At 43.5% G+C, this 24625-nt stretch overlaps 2 protein-coding genes across 2 annotated transcripts in view; one reads left to right on the top strand and one right to left on the bottom strand.

The window, feature by feature from the left end:
- Positions 1–6940: 6940 nt before the first annotated feature.
- Positions 6941–8041, bottom strand: LOC118508931 (cytochrome b5 domain-containing protein 1). Its single transcript, XM_036048839.1, has 3 exons — positions 7802–8041; positions 7358–7705; positions 6941–7291 (listed from the first exon to the last, which is right to left on the bottom strand). Exons 1-3 carry the CDS (start codon positions 7955–7957, stop codon positions 7064–7066), a joined length of 732 nt encoding a protein of 243 aa, XP_035904732.1. The 5' UTR covers positions 7958–8041; the 3' UTR covers positions 6941–7063.
- A 2893-nt stretch (positions 8042–10934) lies between these two features.
- Positions 10935–24625, top strand: part of LOC118508928 (TNF receptor-associated factor 4) — a 31555-nt gene continuing 17864 nt past the window's right edge. Inside the window, exons 1-2 of the mRNA XM_036048835.1 lie at positions 10935–11487; positions 12455–12521. Coding sequence (XP_035904728.1) covers positions 11423–11487; positions 12455–12521 — 132 coding nt within the window. The 5' untranslated portion in view covers positions 10935–11422. The remainder of the gene's footprint in view (positions 11488–12454; positions 12522–24625) is intronic.

The raw sequence follows: 24625 nt of genomic DNA, 5'->3' as shown, positions 1-24625 counted from the left end.
TGTCAACCTTTTAGGGCTCTGTTAAGCATATTTATAGTTTCTTTTAAGAATGTATTACAATTTTTACTGATACTGATACTGATTACTAATAGTGCTCTAGAGCTAATTCAGTCTCGACGACAATTATGACACCATGATTAAGCCGTGATGCTGCTATTTGCTCGATTAATGGTACCTTTTGGCGAAAGCTCTCTATTTTGTGGTCCTTTCAAGTACCAGTGAATGGCCGGGAATTTTATTACATTGCCTTCAATGCGTTGCGTTGCGATAAGCTTAGAAATCGCACTGCGGTGCAATAATTGAATCATCGCAATTGATTGTCCTACGCGTGAACGTGGCGCGTGTAGTTCGAAATGAGTGTATCATGTAGTACGCCCAACATTTACAAACCCTGCGGTTAGCCAAATTGGACCATTAGATGTTGCAAAACGAAGCAAATCATTCTCCGAAATCAATAATCATACGTTTCTGCATACCGACGCCGGATGGCTCGCGACATGTGCTAGCAGCGCGCTCGGATGACATCGACCAGGATTACTTTTTATTTGCGTACGGTGAGTGATGATGGAGGTGGGGGGAGCAGGGGCGAAAGGATGCGGGAAGCAAGGCAACATGTCATCACCCTGCTGGCGGCATATGGCCAAAAATAAACGGAGCCCCGCTTGGCCAAGATTCTGACTATCACCAAGTTATCAAGTTCGTTATCTAACTCGCTATTAGCATTGGTTAGCCGAAGCTTATCATGAAGTTCGCAATGGCGTGGTGCTACACGCCATGTCCATTAATTAAACCGGCGTGTGTCACTATCTTCGTGATGCGAAGGGCCGGAGTATTTATCGATGAAAGGTTACCTGTAATGAGGGGCTTGATTCGCATTGCTCTTTGAACAGTATGCAAATAGGGTACGTGCATCTTTCTAAACGTCCGAAATAGAACGAATTACGGTTCGGAGAATTGAGGCCTAGGCCGAGGCAAACGGGCAGGACATCCTGCAGGTGCGGTTAATAGATGAAAAGTCTCTCCACACCTACGCCGAGTGCCGATGCTGGCGATAGCAGCGGAGAGCGGAGAGGATGATGTATAGTCTCGAATCTCGGCCACCTTCTTGGCCAACGGGATCATCTCCGTTCGTCAGCTACCGGAAGGCATATTGTTCCGGCCACTTTGCCAGGTCCGCCTCGTGCAATGGCTGCTACGTACATGGCACAGCACGGTACGCTCGTAGTTAGTGCCAGGTACGCTCGTTATCGTTTTGTTTTCAGTAGACTCGAAACATACAGTACCTAGGAAACAAAAGATAGGCACCTTATTTATTATTGAAACCATCCCGGAGCTGCTGCAAGGAAACGACTCCCGGACATACGTACCTTTTTTGATAAGAAGCATGGATTTATCTCTTTTTGTGTCACATTACTCTTTGCCGGACTGTTTCGTTGAAATGTCCCATGCACATGGACGGCATTCAGCCAACCGTGGGCTGCGGTTCTTTCACGGCCATTCGAAACTTTCACGATTTAAAAACAACGATTTGCGTTCGCTTCATTCGTCATGGCACCACTACTTGTTGCTTGAATCCGGTGCCTAGCCCGTGGACATGGTGACTGATGGGCTTTTTATATCTTTTTATTGACATTGTGATGTGTAATGTTGGGTTTTGGATGAGAAAAAAAAGGTTGATCACGTGAAGCATTAAAGAAAATGATGCAGTCTTTTGGTCTTTACGTGGGTAGTGAATTAGTGGCTGTTATGAAAATAAGAACCAAGTGCCAAATTGTCAGGACCAAGAGTAAATGTAATGTAGGTTATGTTAGCAAAAGTAGTATTCATAAATATAATACTACAATATTTGTTAATATATAGCATAGCAATTTAGCAATTTAGCAAAAGATTTATACTATCGATGTCATTTATGCTAATTTCACTCAGTCAGAGCAAGAAACGAAATAGTGTTGTATAGTAATTGGTTTAGTTGAACTTTGTCTTTTTTTAAGAGATCAGGAAGATCTTGGTTGGTGTACTACAGCTCTGTTCCTAGGTTAGTATGCGAAAGCGTAAAGAAACAGTTATAAACGCTTAAAAAGAAAGTGTTAGGAAGGACAGTTGTAACGATTATCTCAAGATTTGTGAGAAGCGGCCATGGCAATAACAAGTTAGTGAACCTAATCATAAAACAATTTTGAGTCACATTAAAGCAAAAACAAAAATGCTTTTTTTCTCTTTTTTTTCGAGATGGATGACTTTCAAACTTTTCAAAATACCTGGCGCGACTAACAAAACTGAGACGATACTGGAAAATTTTGCACTTGTACTCATCTGCACTTCTGGAACATGGACTCTGTCCAAAACTGATGTTCGAGAGAAAGATGCTCAGAAGGATTTTTGGCCTCGTATGTGTGGAAGAACTTATGGAAGAGTTATATGTGCTGTATGATGATACCACCATCGTGCAGCTAATTAAACTTGTCAGGCTCTGGTGGGCTGGTTATGCCGTGAGAATGGCCCGATTGGCCCCAGTTGGACCGAAGTTGAATTGGCAGATGAAGACGCTAGACTGTGAGAGGATTCGAAGATATCGGCAACAGGCTAAGGACGCAGGAGAACGAAACGAATTATTGTTTGATTCCGGGTCCTGCCGTTAGAAGCCCGCACGCCGTTTTCGCTTCAGCAATCGGACCGCCATGCTAACTGTTCATATAGTATAAATTGACAAGAAGTACTAGTAAGATAGGTGGGGCGTTAGAGGAGGTCATATTGTTGTGGGGATAGCGGCTCCGTTCTTCACACGGCAGGATCGAGGATCATATCCTATTTTAATCAAATCCTCCTTACGTAGCACGGACTATTCAGGTAGCTTGATTACCTAAAATCCCATCCGGACCGCCTCCCCGGCCGTAGGGCTAAGGTTGTCAGCAAAGGTAGTCAACCGGTAAAATCATGTCACAGAAAGTCAGAAATGGCAGGCCGAGACCTTTCGAAGTTGTACTGCCAAGGAAGAAGAAGAAGCCAGAAATGGCAGACATAACCTAAGAGGTCGTTAGGCCAAAGAAGCAGAAGAAGAATAATATTTAATTTAATTTAATTAATTTAATTTAGTTAATCAATTAATTAATTAATTGAATCAAGCGTAACTGCGGGGTTACTATTATAACAGCAATTCTAGATAATGTGTGATACAGAGCTAATTTAGCGAAAAATAGTTCACAATACACTGTAGATGGAAAACATTTTTTTCCGAGCTGTGAAAATGCACCTTAACGTTTCAATGACGCATTGCACGACAACATCCCGCTTATAGGAATGTAGGGCACTGTAACAGTGGGAAGTCTTATGGCCATCACTAGCGTGCAACTTGTGTCGACATGTTTGGTGCAACATTGCATGCTGCTTTTTCGAATTGAAATTCAACCTTAACGGTTGATTACTGATCACGTATTGAAAATATCAGATACTCATATCAGAAAATATCAGATTTAATTTTTTTTAAAAACTGCAATAAAAATAAAATAAAATATAAGAACTTGGTTAAAAAAGCTACCGTGAATATATTTAAATCTCATTTGAAGAACAGAGAAAACATATAGCTTCATACAGTCTAAAAATGTGAGGCTATCTGACTTGGTTCATTAGTAAATTCAAATAGAAAAACATACAAATAGATTACTAATTATACTCGCACGTACATAAGCATACGCCAATACAATAAACGTTGAAAATTAGAGACAAACATGTCGATAAAATATAACGATTACCACGAACGGTCTATGTTGAAATCTCGACCGAAATCTGATCACCACATCCATAACAGACTATTGGACCAAGAGAGATAAAACTCTTAGAAAGCCAGCTGCTCGGCATGCTGTACTAAGAAAGACAAGGGACAAACGCCTTTAAGAAGAAGATATAAATTATTTCAATATTCAGAGGCAGATCTGATCTTCCTAATAGACGAGCAAACGGCCATAAACGTACAATAAAACATAAAACAAATAAAACATCATTTTAAAATTTGTCGACGACAACACACGTCCATCTGGCAGGACACCACCAGGAAGGACATTCAATACGGGCAGCTAATAATTGAGTTAGCCGGCCGATAAACATCACACAAAAAAGCAAAAGCACATCCTAACGTTTTTATACACCAAATATCTAGCGCATAGTTGCTGTCCTGGCCCAAGCCATAAATAAAAGGATCGCGTTGGATAAAAGCGGGAGGCACCACCGGCAGCTCGTCCGTCCATAGGAACCATTTCAACGGCAGCCACCACACGTCAGGCTAAAGATGGTGCGAGGATGCTGCTGGGACCCTGATGGAACGATCCTGTGGCAGAAACGAGGATCATTTCGTTGCGTTGCGATGTGTCTGTCGGCAACCGTAGACCGTATTTATTGAAAACTGGTCGGAAAGTAAACGACAGGATAGAAGAAGCACAGTGAAAATGGAGTGAAAAACTTGCAGCTGTCGCGTGCCGATTTTGATACCGACGACTGGGACGTTTGGACGCGGCACACGTGTGTGTTCCGTGTGTAAGAGATCTGTGGAGATGATTTGGCTCGTTCTCTCTTTCTACGCTTCTTTCCTCTTCGGTGTGGGTTAAATCTTTGGTAGATATGCTTCGAGCATTCCTTCCGAGGTTATGTTTTGATCATCCTTTTTAATCGTGATGCACAAACATAACACTACAGGCCATATGTTTACGAATATCACAAAAAATACTTTTGACAATAAACGATTTGTGTGCTTCAAATTAACTATATATTTGAATTTTCAACTTCAAGCTGCTACCCATCTACGGGAATTATAAAAGGAGCAGGAAATATTTGCTTACAAACACCATGAACCAAAAAATAAGGAAGAAACATATTTGCAAAGAGCTGAAAATCTTCACGTAAATCCGGGTGCACCGAAAAAAAAGGAAACCCGTCATTGTGAGTGAATGGCTAAACTGGTGCAGGGTACAGTTGGCTTAGCCGATTGCGGCCTTGCTGCCAAGTGCGGCAGATGTTTCGGTTCAAAGGATGTGTATGCTTGCACACGATGCTGGATATCGCTCGGTCGGTCCGAGCGCGTCAGCAGGATAAGTTTCACAGGCCGGCCTGGTGGCTGTGCGTTGCGGCAAAGTTTGTATGTTTTGTTTTCGAGATTGTTCGTACCTTGGTCCCCGTGCCGGTGCTGGTCCCAGGCGTCCGTAACCGCTTGTTAGCTGGCAGATACGCTTTTGGTCCATTTATCTTCGGTAAAGCGCGAGTGGGTGCGACGAATACACCAAACCGGAATGTTGTACACCGCACACGGCAACGTTGTAGAAAAGCCTTCGAAAGAAATCGATTCGTCCGAAAGCACCTGGCGCCCATCGGGCAGCAGGCCACCATTTTTTTAATGAAGGATGCTGAAAGGTGCAATCGGCTTCTCGGTTGAATTTTTGGCTGTTGAAGATTCGTTGCCACGGGTATGGATCGTCACTTGAATGCTGAGAGCATATGGGGTGCTAGAGCTGGCTGCGGGTTGAAGTAAATTGACGTGCTAATTTAGACCCACGCGTGACAGGCAATTTCTAGCAATATGATTGGTCATGTGTTATCCATCGAACGAGAGAAGCATCAACCAAAATGTAAACGTTTATCATCTGTCGCTGATTGTTGTATCATCTCGTGAGTTATTCCATAACGCCTTATAAATTGTGTGTTTAAAGCTGGATTTAAAATATTGCTGAGAAAACAAATCTGATAGGTATTGGACTAAGTGTAACTAAACTAAAGTGTTGAAAACTTTCAACTGTAACATAAAAATGCTTATCAAATTATGAGGTATGATATGATTGAGTAATATAATAAGGGTTTTTTTATTCATGAAGGACGGCCTGGCCGTATTGCTGCAAGAATAAAAAGGGTAAACGAAGATAATTTAACTTTATCGAGCATACGAGCCGTCGCGTTAAATGTATTTGAGTAAAAATACTTCTATTTAATGTTTAAAAGTACTAAATATTGTAATTTGTGTGTAAATATAATTTTTTTTGCAAAAACCATAGGAGAAACGAGAAAATGTATTATTTTACTCAAGTCTTGCACTAAGCTAATCGCTATTAAGTATTAATCAGAGGTGAAAGCGGTAACACTCTATGCACGACAGGACCGTGTATCCCATCCGGACTGACTGTCCAACCAGATGGTATTATAAAATCTAGTAAATCATTATGCTGCCGGGATGGGCTTGCAGGTCATTAAACCAATATAAAGGGGGTTGAAAGATTTCAGCCAAGTGTGAGACTTATCCGCTTTGGTAGAGCGATATAGAACATCCAGTAATTAACACCTAAACACATTCAATTTACTATAAAATCTCGTCCAGATCATGTTTCATACAAGCACCAACTATTTGAAATGTATCCTAAAATCATCTCCATTCCATTCCATTCCATTTGCTCGAAATTAATTGACAAAATTTTGTTGCATTTCAAAGTAGGTCTCGGCAAGCGATATTTGGAATGATGATAATTACTGAGACACATATTTGAGGTACTCCACACAAACGCTCGGACATAAATTAAGGTGAGACGCATTAGATGTAAACAGTCAACAAAGCCACCAGTCCACACAGTCCACCTTTTAGCTACTGCCGTTGTCGCAAAGCGGAGAAACACCTGCAGACACATATATCAACGCGGGAAAATGGTGGGAAAAGAGGAGGAAAGTTAGACATTCCAGCCGGTACCCCCGAAACAGTTGATGATGAGAACAGAAAAGCTAAACAGCGAGCACAAAGCCCAGACGTACAAGATGAAATGCCAGGCGGGAGATGGATAGGCAAAACAACACCTCCTCCTTCTGAACTACTTACTTGCGTTGCGGTGAAGGTTGTCTGCCGCTCAACGTTACACACACACACACACACACACACACACACACACAGCACTGGTGGAACGGTGAAAAGCAGGTCTCCGGAAAAATTTCAAGAATTTCTATTATATTGTAATTTTACTTCCGTTTTTTTTCGCATACCCCACCGATCTCGCTCAGGCACACAGAATTTGTCTTTGTGGTTGAGTTGATACTTTGTTTTTCACTTCGAGGCAGCGGACCGTACCGACTGTCTCCCATCTGATGATGCTGGTTGTTCGTTCACTGGGCTACATTTGGCGGAAGAATAGCGCGTATCATCCGTTGTGTCCGTTGTGCCCGGAGGGAGAATGTAAAAAATCCAAATTACCGGTACTGGGGCGCGCAGATTTACCTGATATCCGTTTTCAGTAAGTGTCCTATCCATTTGTAGCCTGCCAACCTCCGAACCCTGAGCCGGAGAAGAAGTGAGTCGATCGATATTGTACACTGTGCGGACTGACTGGAAGACACCTACCTCCGACAGATCTTTGCGCCATTCGTACTGCTTTGCGTTGTCGTTGTAGCGCAAGTACTTTTCCCGCACGTCACCGATCGTATCTTCGTAACAAACGATCATTTCCGTCGCGTGGAATGTCAATGTGTTGATAATTTTCACCGGGCATGGGTGGAATGTTATGCGTCCAATGACCAGACCCGGATCACGGTACCAGTAGAGCCCGGTGGCAGGATTACGCTCCAAACAGGGCACAAAGACCGGAACCCGTTCTCCGCTCGGGTTGGTACGCTCGATGGGTCTAAGCTCGTTGTTATGGAAGAACGGGCTTAAATCTTTGCCCGCAAATGCTAGCAGCCACTGCAGAGTCTGTAGGAGAACGGTAGGAGTGGAATATAAAATACAGAGTGAGAGGCTACAGACTTATCGCCATTTCGCTGGAAATGTCCTCAAAAATGCAAAGACCTTCTTTAAGGGGCATTTGCCTGTGCCCGCACTAAACAACGGAGTAATGTCTATGACTGTGCCATGGACGATAACCCACGCACTAGACTCATCGTTGTGGATAACGACTTCATCGTGCAGAAAGTATTTGCATGGCGGTTGAAATTTCGAATCCATTCTTGAGCTGTTGTACCACCTTCTCTATTCGAAACTAGCAAAACGTAACTAATGATCAACACCCTCGGCATCGGTTACTTCGATCGAAATCTATCCATAGACATCATCGGATCATCAGTGTTGAGCGCGATTTGTTTACGCACCACGATGACACCACACACACAGGCGAGATATCAATCATATATTTTATTTTCCTGTTGTCTTTCCTGCTTCACTTCATCTCCAATGGAATGGAACCAGGACCAGCCGGATGGTATGGAAGAGTGTCAAAATTAACACTAGACCTCCGCATCGCTGTCCCGTTGGTCGTACTGCGCATTGGATCGTGGGGGCAACTCCGGGGCCAAAAATGGAATGTGTACGCAGAGTCGTGGCGACCAAATATCCGGTGACCGGCGAAGTAATCAATCAGTTTAAAAATTGAATTTAATAATATCCCATCCACGGGGTTTTCCCCACTCTCTGTACGCCATCTCCATCTCGAACAACTCGAGCAGCCTGAACAGACAACGCGTTCGGGTCCTTCTGGTGGACGGGCCACAAATTTACACGTGCCATGCACGTTGGTGGGCTTGATGCGTTAGCGTTGGTCTTGGGTTAAGTTTGACGCGATGCGGGCTTTGGTACGACACCATACGGAACGGAAGGGCGCGAGAACGAAGCGTACAAGAACACGAAAGCGAAAAGGAAGTAAGGGTTAAAGTTTCATCAGTATGCCACCATCATCGTAAGCAGGGCACCCCATGCTTCCGTTCCAGGCGTACGCCAATGGTCTGTGGAAGGGACGGACGAGTAGAGCTTAGGAGCGCGTCCAGCACACGCGTCGTATTTCGTTCCATATTCTTTACCATTAATCGACCAGATGAACAGCTACAAATAATGCAGCTGATATGTAAATTTAATTTAAAACTGTATACTGACACGATCAATCTGTCACGACTGTTTGATTGATCGTCCGATTGTTTGAATGCAGTAAAAGTGTGCCCTCTCGTGCCTTAAATGGTTCATGGAAATAATTATCATTCTTCGATTTTCTTTGAAGAAATTCTGGGAAGTGTCTTATGGTAGTCTTAAAAAATGCATAATTATAGGAAGTCTTTAGGCGTAGAACGCATTCAAACTTGAACGAAATTTCAGCTTGTAGAGCTGTTTTATTCCTGTGGAATGTAGAATTTTCCTTGGACATCTTTCCAACAAGATCTATTCTTTTATTTCTAGCTGAACGAAAATAACTTTATCTGAAATCATGATGTGATTTTTGATATCAAAGACTTAATTATTAATTATGACTTCATTTTGATTATTGTAATAACACGAGTTGCACTCAAGGAACTCCTGCTCAAACCATAAGCAAATACCCAGTTTACCGTGCATACCGTTATTTGCTTCATTTTATCTTCTTTATGGACGAGTTGGAATCATGAAGAAGGAGCAGCAAATGCGCGAGTCCGGCGTCGACGATAACTCTACCTACACCGTACATATCAATTTCGAAAGGAACTTCAACAATGTGAATGAAACGATGTTTGCATAGTAAAACAAGAATTTCTACTTGTACCAACAAGCATGTACGCGCATTTCCTTTTCCGCTCGGATCATTAGCATCTAGTTTTGGCTAATCTACAGCTCGAATCCATTTCCACACCCCAACAGGTTGCAGAGCATTCATCCAGTGTGGATCGCATTACATCTTATGCCCCATCGTGCTGCCCGATTCGAGCACAACAATTGTATTAATCTGGCTCCCGCGTGTACATATCATCACAAATTAAATCCCAAAAACGCTAAAGATATTTAACACACAAACCAACTTCTTTTGCCAAAAGCACCTTTAAAAAAGATCTAGAAATTCCGTGGGAACGCGCACCAGCGGATGCGTATCTTGACTGCGGCGAAGGGTATTTCCGTACCGCCGTTTGGGATTTCATATCACGTGCCAACATCCGAATATAGGAAGTTCGTTGTTTACTTTTAATGCTTTTCGCACGGAATCTCTATTGTTTCACCCGTTTCGGTACGTAGTGGCCAGGGGTTTTGGTTTGTTTACGTTCCGACCGGGACCGAAGAATTAGCGTCTTAGTGTCCCGATTGAAAGCCTAACCGAGCGGACCAACCCACCTAGAAACCGATGAGAACGAGTCATTAAAAAAATGGGGTTGCATAGACGGTAACAAGTAGCCGGCCACGGCTTCGGGGAGGCTTTATCGGGGATCAAAACGATTGAAGCAAATAGAATATCGTGGGCTAAACTGTGTCGCACTGTACGCGCTGCTTAGTCGATCGACGTTCGAGGATATATGCCTGTTGCTTCAACCGAGGGCACCAGCAACTGGTTTTAACACAGCGCAGGTTGACACAAAGAACAGAATCAAACGGCGAAGATACATACGAAAGCGGTTCTGCTGCAATCCAGCATTAAAGGAAAAAAGGGCAGTACGCATACACGCATGACAGGGACCACTCGAGCAGCAGGTACCCACCGCAACCGGCTAGTAATTAGCGAAGAAGGAGTATAAATGCAGTATAATAATGCTTGACATGGGAATTATTATTACCGTGGAGGTGAGAGAGGATGCGCGTACGCTCCATGGCACGATGGATGGATGGATGGATGGCTGGATGGATGGATGGATGGTTGGATGGATGGACATTGTCTCAGAACGAGTCTAGGGAATCGGGACAGAGCAGGTACCCATCGGCGACAAACAAATGCATACGCATAACCACAATGTGCTGTTTACAGTGCAGCACCAACCAACAGCACGCTTGCGGTTGGCACCTTACCATACACTGCCGGAATCCAAGTTCAAACCCCAGGTCTATTTCTATGCTCAAAAAACCTTTCCAATTCTGCTCGTACCACAGTAGTCCACACATTTTGCATTCAAGCTTTTTTTTTTCTTGTTCCATTCGTGCACAGTTTTTGACCACACCTGTACCTGTTCGTGTCGGTACGGCGACAACGGGCTGCGATCGGCAAAGGCTCACTCCGGTGGCAACGCAACAGCAACAACTTGTTGTCTTGCAGATTGGCGGCTCGCATCGGCTACGGTAATCGCACACCGAGAGACAGACGCAAACTAGTGCTGTGCAGCTGTGGTAGCCGTGGCAGGAACATGAACCTCTGAACTCGCTCTCTCTCGGTTGCATCAAAAACAACCGTATTACTTTGCGGTGCATCGGGCACACTGCCTGCTGCAATGCCACAATCATCAGTTGTTTACTATTCTTCACGATCGCCTGTTGTGCAGTCTCGCTCGGTGGTGCTGCTGCTGTTGATGGTGAAATTTCGGTCCTACGCTGGGGATATTGGGTTCAATATTTGCCAACCCAAGTGGATTGTTTTAGCGCTAGACTTGAGTTTCCCTGGCTGTGTGAGTGTGTTGATGCAGTGGTGAACACAGTGGGTGTGTTGTAAGGTGTGTTTTACTAAGCGAGTGCATTAGAGTGTGGCAAAGGTTTAAAATGTCAGCGATTGAAAACATGGCCAACACGGCCCGAATCCGTTCAGAATTGCTGCAGATTATAAGGTAAGAGTAAAGTACATGGAGTGATCGCGGAAAACGTTTTGCATGCATTTTTAATAGACTTATTTCTATTTAAAGTCTCATGATCATGTCCTAAACTATTGGATAGTAATATGGCTTCAAGAACTCCCACACTGATGCATTAGTATTTGATTGTGCTCCGTGGCACAATTTGAACAAGTTATTATAAAAAAACACGCTCTTAATTCCACATGTCACGATGTTCATTCATTAGGACGATCGTAAATATGCAAGTGGAAAAATTTACACATTTTCACTGCTGAAAAATAGCTTTACTGTGTGGAACCACCGCGTCACCTGACCTTAATTTGGCTAGTTGACAATTATGGAAACATCACCACCACCACCAGACGACCGGAGACTCTCGTAGGAGTAAGGAATGTGTATACTAGTAAACGGGTTCATTTTAGCACAGTCGCTTAATTTGGAAAGGTATTTGAGGGGTGATTAAAACAGGTAGAAACCAAATCAACAAAACTAAGCTCACTAACCCAAGCAGCCAGTCAAAATCGATCAGGTTCGGTCGAGGGTTCTATTTCGATCGAAACGATCAGAGTGCCACCCATTTGTAGCAGTCTCGAACTTTGGACGGTTGATAAAATGGCTAGATAATGTTGTGCCTTCCATCATACATATTTGGATGTGGGGCGAGTGGGCGATACTTAAGGCAGTAAGCCTTCCAGCCAACAAATATTCCATATTATTCACATCACGCGCATCACACACTCGAGCTTCAAATCTCCTTCGTCCAGTGGGGACGAAAAAACACACTCCAAGTATAATAATGTATTTCCATTCATCTTCTTTTCCTTCGGTTCGCACCGATCCGAAACTGATCGTCGTCGTCATGCAATGGACAACGTTTTGGCACATCCAAATGGCGGGAACCGAACGCTCGCGCTCGCTGCTTTGTGCGCCCACCTACACGATCCTGTGTCCACTGCGGCAGAGAGAATAATTTAATCGTGAGCCAGCCGGTACCAAATATGGTGACATCGCAGAAGGACTACGCGACGGTAAGTTTCTTTCATATTACCGTACCGTTTTATTATGGAGGGGTCGCAATGTGAAACCAGTCGAAAATCTCAGCCAAGAGAGTCCCAAACGATCGAGGAGCGTCTGTGAGAAGAAGTGCTGCAGCTAAAAGAATCACTGGACGAAGCTTAAATCATAAAGAAAAGCTGAGCACGGCTGAGGGATGATGTGAGGGATGTGAAGTTGGGACTGTGTTCTGATTGGTTTGCAATGCTTTACGACACAACGGAAATATAGGATTTCGAAAGTACTTCCTGCTCCATCCGCAAGTAAATGCTGTGCGCCTTCTCGTGCGGGTCCCATAAAAGCTCAACAAGGTCAAATTGAGCTAATTACAGCATGCCGGAAAGAAGCCACTCAAATGCAACCTCACTTGCTGCTGGACGAAATTCCAATCTTTAACTTCGCTTCTGTGGATCGGTCCGAAGGAGGAAGCAGCTGTTCTGTCAAACCTTTGGCCACCATGGGCCATGTAAAAGGAAAGAGTTTTGATTTGGGTACTGGGCTTTTTGTTGTGGCATCTAATTTATGCACAGCAGTTTGGTAGCGTCCGTATCTGTAACATCATCGTTCTACTGTATCGCAAAACGGCCAAAACAAAGAGTTACCGAGATTATACGTCACGGAACGGTGACATGTGAAAATAAAGACATTAAAAAAATCGTTGACTGATGGGAGCAGCAGCGTTTTTTTTTTATTTTTGTTCCCTCGACAGGCAAAAACAGCATTGTGGTCTGGGCACCATGGCGTCTGACCACAAATTTAGCAGCAGCAACAGCAGCCGCTTTGGTCGGTTCGGTCGACAATGGAAATTCCTATCCAAATTATTTTCCCACGGCTTTTTTCCCTCTCTACACGGTCCGAATCTTGCGTAGGATTATTCCAGGAATATGACTGCGTGCGATTAACCGGCAGCGTTACACTGTCACACAAATCAACCGACTTACAAACGGTCTAGATTCTCACAAATTTCTTCACATAACAGTTTTAATTTCTAATGAAGTTTAACAAGCGGATGAGCGAAAAGTTTCAGGTTAAGATATTGTTTTCAACCAAAAACGCTTATATCGTTCTCTGTTCTTGTGTTGCTCTTCACAGGCAAATATTCTGGCGAGCAGTGTGAGAGAATGTTATTTTATTTTACACCCCCACACGATCAATCCCGCCTCGCTTTGGGCACCATTTTTTTTCTAACATTTAATTTAAATGGGTTACATTATTAAAACTTCCTACGCGCCGACGCTGTCGACGCTTCCGCAAGAGTCACGGTCAAATTTGAGGATCTGTTTGAGTTTGGGTGAAAAAAACTGGTGGGTTCTGTTGCCGACAGCTTCGCGAAGGTATGCGGCAACAGCAACAGTGGTCATGCTTGAAGGCACACAAGAGCTAAAAGCAAAGCTGTGTAGTATCTTGGTGATTTGCCAAAGGGTGATTCGATTCGTTCTAGTGAAGAGAAAATACACCCCACAAGTAATATTCACAATTGGTTGCAGTTTATGATGGGTATCGGACAGCTGAATACACTGGTTCAAACGCGATGGTTCTCACTGCATGTTGGGCGGGCCTGTGTCATTTTTAAAGAATGAGGAGACGTAGACTTCATGCAGTGTTGATATTGATCAATTAAACAACTCGCTTTTAAACAAAACCAATAGTAATATTCACTCGCTTCCACACACGGCGTAAGTGGCACGGATCGTATTACAGATTTGGTTTGGGTGGACAGTGACAAAACTTTTAGACGACAGCGCAAACAAAACGTCCGTTAGCTCTAATGGTACAATTACGCCAGAAATGAATCCTGGTAGTGATTTATGAAATAGGCACATGGGTTCATTTCGAAGGGTAACGCACCTTCTGTTGCGATGGGTCGCAGAGCAAACAAAGATATTAAGTTACATTCGATGCCGTGCAGCAAACGTAAACCCTGCATAAGCGGTTAAGCAGATGCGCGTGCCAAGGATGTACACTAATATTTAGGGAGCGGTTCGGAATTGGGTGTACGGTCGCATTCTACAAAATGTGTATCAATGTACAAGAACACCATACAAATTCTATACAAAATTACAAATAAGTTTCAATAATCACATTTAAAATATTAAAGGAAATATCCTCGATCATCGATAATTCAACAAATGGTTGTAAGGTATGGGGACAACCATTAGCGAGTTCGAAAGTAAGAAATATTTTCCTCCGCCAGAAACACGTGCTCTACCGGATGTTGGAACTCCTATTACACCATAAGCGCTCTTATGCGCAAGACCCACACGCTCAAGTGCTTTCGTAAGCGTTTCGGTTCAATTAGGACCCGAAGGAGATGATGAAGCCCGTATTAAATCTTAACCGTGCATGCATTAGCTAGGCCGTCTGTCGGCTCTTGTTGCCTCTTGTTAAACTCATTACCTCCGAAGCTATTTGCGTTCTGGAACTCGTTTTTTTTTTTGTTGTTGTTCTTGGCCGGAAATCAGAAAGGGGTTCTTTGCCTGTGCGATCATCTTGTGTAACCGTGTGTAACGATTGGCTCCGAATTTATGTAGTGAGGTGTATAGGGCTTACGAACTTTCTTAAATAAGGATTTGTTTGATTAAATGTGATCTTAGTTGAGTTTTAATGTTTACTAAATTAATATAAAATCTAAGAGTATAATCTTCAGAAATAATCGTATTAGAGCTCTAATATGATTGATATCAGGCAAGCAGAACAGCAATGCATACACATCTGGCGTGCTTGACTGCGCATTAAGCCCATTCGCCAAGTGCACTATCGTAGAAAAATGTATTTTTCGTTCTGCTCGAGCGACCTGATGTAGTTTATGTTTTGCTTTATCGATTTCTTATGTAGCTCTGATATTAATTAGCATTCTTAGCTTCTTCTCTCGCTTTCAGAATATTCTTACATCTTGCTCATTTCTGCAACTACACATAGTTTCTGTATCGACCGCGAGTGCAGTTGCTGTTGGGGAAAAGTATAATTATGTTCCTGTTGCCAAGTTCATGAACCTCTTTGCGGTTTTGTGATACTGTGCAACGTGCGGATGCAACCATACGTATTGTTTATACCCTTTTCTTGGAGAATTCCGCCAAATCGCTTATTTTATGCGGTCTGGTAGATATGGTGCTTGTGGCTTGTAATATTATGCTTCGGTTATTCCAACAATACAGCATGAAAGCTGTCGCTGTTCATTCGCAACAAAATACCGATTAACAACAAGAATCGCTTGTGCTCTCTCGCTCTCTCTCATCTTGCACTCTACCGTCCATCGAAGGGCATGGCAGAACAGTTTCACGCTGGAACCATAGACCATGATTGAGCTGATGCCACGCCTTTATGGTCTCAGATGGGCTCGATTAGCACCGACCCCTCAAAACAGCGTAAAATTAGCGACTGTAATGATAAATGCCTTTGCGCAAAATAATTTTATCTCGCCAAATTCAAGGGGTCTCGATTGATCATGTGGGCTGGCACATCAAACATAAAACACCATAGAATGGGGCTGTAATCACACGTTCTAGGAAACACGACAAGCCGGAAACGACACCCTGTTGATTTCAGGCGCGCGTGTGGAAAGCATGAGTTCCCCTATTTTTATGAAAGGACCTCTCGTTTAATTGTGCTCGACAACGAGCGACAAATATTCGTCTGTTCAACATATGGTCCTCGCAAGTCCTGCGCAAAGGCAGCGGAGAAACATTGCAGTTAAGGCCCGCTGCTGTCAAAGTCAAACGCAACAACCAAGGGAGGTTGTTGGTGAAATCGAAATTACGGGGGTGACATACTTCCGGCACTCCCGGAAGCACTTGAGGCGTAACTTCGTGGTCTATGGGTAATGGGGGATGGATACGTTACTCAAAGGGGGCACGCTACATTTCGGCACGCTTTTTCAGATCACATGCTGCCGGCAAGGATCTGTGTGTGCTGGGTAGAATCATGCAGGTGTGTTGTAGGGTGTGCGTTAATGCAGAAATGCAATCAACAGAACAGATATGGTTCAATGAGAAACGACAGCTGCAAGGCAGGCACATACATATCCTTTGTATCCTGTGCAGCAAAGGCTCGAGAGGTTCGACCAAAACATAACGATATTCAAATTTTAACGTATCGTATCATGTAAAGGGGGAAAGATTCTGAAACCGTTGCTGTTGTGAAGGTATGCGATAAATAATATTCAGTTTATCCATATTCAGGCGGATTACATTTTGTGCCTTGATTATTCATTATTCTGGACGATTTTAAAATTGAACAACCACGCTAATAAATTTTATTACTAGTTGGTTGGTTTTTTAGCTGATTATGAATTTGAGTCATTAGACTTCATTCGACATTTCATCGTTGCAATGGGTTAGAAGTTTTGCTAATGCCGTTTGAAGCAGTTGTAGCTTATTATTGAACAATTCTTCAGAAAAAAACAAAAACCTTTGTCGTAAATGTTTGGTGTGCATAAAACATTCAAAATCCATATTAATTAATTGATCCAGTCTTATTAATTGATCAAGAAAAGCTACATTTACGGCTTCGCAATTAATTCTAACAATATATTTCACTAATGAGTTTTACGATCGTGCACACTGTCGACGATTATTTAGGGACAGTTGATCATTCTTTGAAGATGTTCTAATTTAAAGCAGTGATGCAGCGAGAATTTCATCGCTCACACAGCGCGAGCGCTGTTAAAGCAAGCATTTCACACTCTACAGATGCAGCGCTCTACCAATATTCATTTAACGACGGTGGATGCATCATGCGGCACGCACCATATGCGGTGCCGCGTTTAAGGACCACAACCGAGACTGTAAAAGGTGATCGAACAATAAAATTAATCGATGGCTCAAACAGCGTGTAACGCTGGGGATTTTATAACCTTCTAGGCAAAATGACATCGTAACGATTGGGATTTTGAAGTTTACGACTCCCGGTACGATCAGCACGTGGTGGCGCTAACGAAACTTTGGCTTTCCGATTGTGGGAAGATGCTGGTATATTTTCCACAAAACTTTACTACCACACAACGTATGGTCCATTCACAGTACGGAAAGAAAATCATGTTTCTTCCCCAATTCTCAACAGAATTTTGAAGGAAAAAATAATGTTTGTTGAACAAGCCGAGTTCGTTGGTACATACCAGCATGAATGTTCTTCAGCATCTATCTCGCCAGTCTACACACCCTGCAGTGCTGCATAGAGTCGATGCATGGGTAGCAAGCTTAAAATCCCTTAATTGTTATCCAGCATACGGATCTCACGGAACAGTTCAGACTGCCGAGGAGAGAGATAGACAGAGAGAGAGAGAGAGAGGGTGGTACAAACGTGTTGAACATGTGGTCTGGAAAACCGGGCATGTTTGCCGTGCAACAACTGACGCAGTCATTCAAACTGCACAGACCTATGCTTGTGCGCTGCCAGTGGGAGGATACGTGTCAGGAGGGCACAGTAAGCGCTGTGCTATTTCACACTTCCCGATAGGAAAAAAAGGGTCGAGAGATCTGGTCAGCATATGTTGTCCGTCCTCGATGCTGATTGTTTCAAACAATGTTTCTTGTTTTCTGTTCGCACCATTGCACCAAGCGACTCATCGCTGATATTGAACACGGAATAATCAATGGACGGATAAGGGTGAGCCTCATTTGGATAAGCATTATTTGCAAAAATAGAAAACTGATTCGGAAAAGGGTTGGCGAGCGGGAGCTCTGTCTCTAGAGCCTTCCGGATTCTAATTTACTGTACAAACAAACAGGAAACATAAAAACGGATTTCTTATGACTTATGCGATTAGACGCTTTTATCTTGCAGTAATGAATACTAATTTTGACAATTGTTAAATAATTGCTCTGTAATGCCATTCGTCTTTAAACACTTATGTCAGAAATGATAGAGCAATAAGCTTAAGCCGAAGAAATTGTACGTTATATATACCAAAGTACGCGTAGCTTCCTTCCTGAGCTCAATGAGAAGCATTATCGCTTCCGCAAAAACGGCGTGGTCACCGAGAAAGAGGAAGTAAATTTCGAAAACGGTGCACAACCCGAAGTGAAGTGATTTTTTTCCGATCGAATTACAATTTTGTCGGTTCATCATAATGGAAAGTAGGATATAAATGAACCGAAAAAAAAGCCCCAGCCATTCAACAACTCCTGTGGCACGTTTTACACACATTTGACAGGATGTGCGCCCGAACGTTGAGAGATGCTGAAATGTCTGTCCTTTGGAACAGATTTTGAGAAACGCACACCGCCACGGATGGAGCACCCAAAGGAAGGGCAAAGAATTAAACTCAGCAACAGAAAAGAAACTCTACAAAATACGATCATATTCCAGCCCGGGCAGATGTTATCCCATACCCGGTGCATGTAGTGTGTGGTTTCCTGTTGAAAGTGCTTGCCCTGTGTCTGTGCGCAGGATACCGACGGGACGGGTCCCGTAGGAAGCACATCTTCCTTCGCGTGATCTGGTTCGGCCGATCAGATTGCACAGGAGCACACAGTGCCCTCGGGGTGCAGAGGAAGGGTACCGATGGAGGAACAGGAGCACAGTGGAAGGGCACAAAAGCGAGGCAATACTGGAAAAAGCGACCTAAATCAAAGTGCAAGGATCGGGACCTTCGTTTGGTTTGAAAAAGGAATGCTTGTATTGAGCGTCCCAATGACAACATCTGCTCCAGCAGCTATTTTGACAAAGACAAATTTTAGAGAGATGTTTCGAATGCCTGTGAGGCATAGAATATGCCTTGAGCGTGGCAAATTATTGAAGGCTCAATACACTGTGTGCTCACTGGCAGGATGCAAGCAAAATTTCATTCAATTTTCTAAAAACGTTCAAAATCGTAGTTATATAGAATCTCGTTTAGCATAAATAACATTCGTTATCCTAAGTGAGCCAAACGAGTGTATAGAGCAATACGTATCTCCAACAATTCAATAAGTGTATAACGGTCGGAAAATTAAACATTGAAATTTAAAACGTTACCTAACACATTCAATGGACCGCTCATGTCAACGTGTCATAGAGTTAGGTCAATGCTTCGTCAAAGCTCAAATGAAAAGCGTTTGTAAGCGTCGTGCAATGACCTTTAGATCTGAACTGAGTTAATCCTATAAACGAATGCAACGGTACGGTTCGGTGAAACCCCTTTTGAACATGATTCAAATGAGTACTGCCCATCGTGAGATAATTAATATTCAACATTTGTGAGGCCGAATGTCATGAACGCCTTTACAAAATGGTGAATAATAACACCATTCGTTTGGTAAGTTGTCGAGAGATTCTATTCATTCATTGGCACCGTTCGGGATGGGATTGCTGATGGGACTTGATGGGAGAAATTGGATTAAGTCCATCCAGTTTGTCCGTTGGTAATAAATGACCCGAGCTTCGTCACACTGGCTTTCGGGTGATTCTGAATGAAGTATCGGGCTCTCGAATAAATAACAACAAACAGGAGTAATGTTTGCAATGTGTGATCTGTCTTCAAAGCGTTTCCAAAGCTGTAGAACGAATAATGTTTTTTCCTCTCAAAGTTGAACACCGAGCCGTTAGTGCTGTCGAAGCATGCATCAAATGAGAAAGGGTGAATACATGAATGTTCGTTCAACGGTTTTTCGTGCCGTCTTGATGTTACGGGATAAAGTTAGTACTTAGGCGTGCGTTTAACACGTAGCATGCATCTAAAATGCACCTGTTTGTGTTAATGAGTCTTTCTTTTCGCATTCGAACGAGACTTGACATTTTTTACTATTAAAAAAATTGTTTGAGAAAGAATTATTTTGTTTATGACCATTTCTCCTTATGATGATTTGGTCATCTCTGGATGAAATAGAAACAGACCTCAGAAACACGTAAATAGACTTAAGCAAGTTTACCTCAACGTCTTTCCATTTCAATTCCGAATTACATAACTTTGTCATTTGTCTTTTAGTGCTCCCCTCAAGCAAATTGATCAACCGTCGTAAACCCATAAGTCCACTGACCGACTGTAACTTTTCACCATCGTCCCATCATCGTCCCGTTTTTGCATGGTTTCCGTTGACTGCAGTGCCAGCCCGTAGTGCCAGCAAAGAAACTTAGATCGGATAGTTAACCTACCTTTCCTGTTTCGACGGATGACAGTTGCGGACTGGTACAGGTTTTTTCCCGGTTTCCTTTTTTGCAAAATATTCCAGTAGCTCGACCGTTGCCAGCAACCACCGGTCAGTTAAGTTTAGCGCAATACACTGCTGGAAAATGCGAATGCTTGTAGAGAAAAGGAAGAGAAAAAACTCCAAACTCAACAACGACATTGCAAGGCCTTTCGTGCAAATGCAGACAGCCACAGCCACAGTACTTCCCGTTGGTTATGTCTGGCCAGAAGCTCAGAAACTTAAACACACTTTCACTCGTGGCGTCCTTTATTCTCACCGTTGAGCAGCGCAGAACAGCAAGTCTAATTATGATTCGTCTAAATAATTTGCTTCCGTTGTCCGTGTCGATGAGTCTTTTTGGAGTTTTTTTTTTGCTTCTCTGTGCCATTTTTTTTGGCCCAAAACATGACCTCCAACAAAAAAAAGGGAGGAACGATGAAGCTAATGAGAACGAGGTCGGGAACGGGTGGGTAAGTTCCAGCAAAATCGTCAATTATCGGTCGCGAAGTATGCGGATGTTGTTCTTTCCTTCCAGCTGGCGTGCGTACAACAGTGCCGCCGGTGAGAACCTGGCCCGGTGGGACGAATTTTCGTGTACCGGGATGAAAAATTGCTGTCTCACGAACACCGAACAGAGATCATCTTCCACCAGAGGGTGTTCAATGTGTAAAAATTCTCTTCTCCATCAGTCTCGGGCGTGTAATGCTCCGCCAGAACAATGTAAGGAAATGATCTCGATCTCCGTGCCGCGATGGATGGATCATCTTGACTCGCAGCATATCGACACAGTCGTCGGAATAAGTGATGCGTGCGGAACAAAAGCCACACAAATGTAGAAAAGAAATACCAATAATCAAACAAATCGACCTTCATTCCGGGGAACTCTGAAGGGAAAATCTGAGAAGCAAGAACCGCAGTGAGCTAGCTCGCCGATCCATGCTGCCGAGTATCGGGCGATCGTTTCAAAAAGTTGCATACCGAATCGTTAATTATTGATTATTATCATCATTTAGCTTTTTCTTAGGCATTCGGTATCCTAAACGATGAGCCGTGCCGGTGAGGTATGCAGGTGTCGTACCATTTTCGAACGAAGGAAAATCAAATTAGTTTGTGCCGAAAGTGTTGCCTTCTTTTACCTTTCGCAGTACGGTTCGTGGTTGAGAATGTATATTCATTGCTCGTCTCACCGTTCCTGTCAGACCCAGGCGTGTGTGCTGGGCGCATGAGAAAATATTTCCCTGCCCCTTGGAGAGCTCTCATTCCGATGTATTGTTCTAATAAATCACGGAATCACGCTCCCGAATATTATTAGCCAGCTCGAATTCGGCTCACTTTGTTTGAACTAGTGCGCTAAAAGATATGCTCATTTCCCTATGCACTCGCAAGCAGGTAATTAGGAATTATTGTGTGTGCGAAACGGCAAAGGCACGAACTGGCAAAATTAGTCACGGAACGCGAAAGGCATGTGGAGGACAACATTGATTAGGGTACGGCTTTTCGTTCGTTAAATAGTTTCAAATAAGCGACACACCGTATGGGAAGTAGAACTGTAATGCCCTGGTAAGGTTGGCATTCCTACTTGTCATCAGTATCCGGTTTTTTGGCGAAGAAGTCGTTCTGAGGGAAAATGGAACCGTGTACAGCGCATGCCGGACGATCACTTGCGAGAAACGGTTGGGAAACCGTTAAGTTGCCGGAATGTTGCGACATTGTACGTTAGAAAAAGCCCAAATACTTCTGTGTATCTTCAAGGTCAAGTACGGTTGCAGCAAATGTTTCAGCAATCGTATCGTACTAACTACAAGTTGAAGTTTTTTTTCCCCGATTTTCATTAAGCGTGCTTCATACATTTAAACCCATAAGGGAATAGTTCAATTCAGACTTCGCTTGATGGATCCCCACGATCCACTAATCAAGCCAAGGTGATTAATAGGATCTTCGTTCCCACTCAAACTCGTACGCTGGCAGCTGTATTCTAAGCAGCTTGATATCCGTGAAATTCAAATAGACCCATTTTCGTCCATTACCTCGCTTGGACCTAGGACGCATCGCGCCGCCCGTACAAGGGTGTCCGAGGGAACTTTGTTGAAAGGGATAAAATAAATATGCAAGACCAATGTGTTGTTGGATGATGAGAATGATACATGGGTGAAGAGAAAACACGAGCAGGAAAGCAAGTCAGTCGTTTTTTGTGTATAATTTAGTATGGTTTCCGTAAAAAAGGCCGGCTGATTATCACTGTTCACTCTGCACTGTCTGCTGTCTCAAGCATTCAACTATTGGTCACAATTGTGGTTTTTATTTATATTCTTCTGCAGTGAGTCGATATATTATTGGAGATGAGATTGAAGTCGTGATATTTTGAGGAAGTTGCTTCAAGCCATCAGCATGCTTTGGAAGGCCGTAGTAACAAAGGAATTTTACCATCATACTAAGTAATCATCATGCTGCCGAACTCCGAAAACGATGCAGACGGCAGATGTCTAGCCGCAAAAGTGCTTCATTATACTTAAAATGAAGTAACCCTGAGCTAGACGAAGCAGCTGGTCCCTTGTTGATGGCATCCGTAAACGGCTGTATCCCCACAGTCTTTTGCAGATGGTACACAGTTCGTGTTGGCGCACATGTAGGCAGGTGAACCGGGGCACCCTGACCGGCTTCTTGAATAAGCTACCAGATATTCGCATAGCCCATCGTAACGGGCACCAGGTGAAACGCTCTTTGCTGTTTTATCATAGAAATCGGATGAAAATATCTCCGTTAAGATGGTTTGAATAGTTGAAACAATTTGTTCTCATACTTAAACACTCCGCCGTGGTAAGAGTAAAACGTTCCTGGATGATAATCTTAACAGATGTGCGCAGCTTTCCATCCACCGTGAGGAACGCCGCCCTAGAAGCGAAGTTGGCCAAACAGCAAATGTAATGATTTCTGTAGTTTAAGTTAATGATCATCCGGAAATCTAACATTATGTCCAGGCTCGATTGAAAGTCATTCAAATTCCGCATTCCTCCCAAAATTCTTCGTGCCGGAGGTTCTTCGTGTGAAAGCCACGCTTGTGATCTTCATTGGCTGTCTGCGTATGTTTCGGTCGGATCGCTTCGATAATCTTGTCTCTCGCTTTAGATTTCATTTATTTATCGGCTCCATTGCCTACACACGGTGCGCTGGAAAAGGAACAAAATAACAAACCCCCAATACGACCTTTGAAGGTTAATTCTGAACCTCGCAGCTCATGTTGAAACGGGAAGCAGGCAGCACGCTTAGTTTCCCATTCCCTCCGCAAAACGGCTCTCACATGAATGGAATGTCCGACGCAGCTGTCGATGGTAATTTGAACGAAAGCAGCCTGGCAAGTTGTTTTGGGGCCAGTTCTACGTCCAGCGACCACCCAATACCGCCGCCCGCTTTCCTTACTCCGTCCGGCCGGCAGTGGCGCTTCGTAGAAAATTTGTCCAGTGCAAAATTTTCGATGGTGTCATCAGCTCGGTTCACATTACGCCGTACGTATGTCTCACACGCCTGCCTTGCGCGGGACGCAACAAAGGTTTGGCCAAAAATTGGCCCTGCTGATGAGCTCCAGCTCAAACGGGTATTGGAAGAAAATACACAAACATAACAGCACTTGCTGAGCCCTTTAGCAGTTTTCATTCATGCGATGTGACCGAATCAGTCGACCGACCGTGTTGTTGCTGGGGAAATGTACACACGAGCCCTATACACACACACATACGACCCGAAAGCAAACCTTTCGTAGAACGCTGAACGGCGAACATTTCGCAACATCTGCATTTCTTCGAGCGGCGGTTTCGGTTTCGAGTTGCGGTTTGGTGTTCTGTGTGGTGCACACGGTTCGGAGTGCATTGCACCGGGCTGGGTTCGGGACAGACGAATGGCCCTCTCTTTTGGCACAGACGACGTTTCAGTTTTGTGTGGTGAAGGCAGCCCGATTTCCTGTTATTAGTGTAAATTAC

Source organism: Anopheles stephensi, chromosome 3 (assembly GCF_013141755.1).
Source record: "Anopheles stephensi strain Indian chromosome 3, UCI_ANSTEP_V1.0, whole genome shotgun sequence".
In the NCBI taxonomy this organism is placed as follows: Eukaryota; Metazoa; Arthropoda; class Insecta; order Diptera; family Culicidae; genus Anopheles; species Anopheles stephensi.
This window is presented reverse-complemented; position numbering and strand designations above follow the sequence as displayed.

Coding starts and splice junctions, on each gene's coding strand:
- LOC118508931 (XM_036048839.1), bottom strand. CDS start 7,957: ATGGATTCGAAATTTCAACCGCCATGCAAATACTTTCTGCACGATGAA. Junction 7,706..7,801: donor GCAAATGCCCCTTAAAGAAG/GTCTTTGCATTT, acceptor GTTCTCCTACAG/ACTCTGCAGTGGCTGCTAGC. Junction 7,292..7,357: donor GGCGCAAAGATCTGTCGGAG/GTAGGTGTCTTC, acceptor TCTCCGGCTCAG/GGTTCGGAGGTTGGCAGGCT.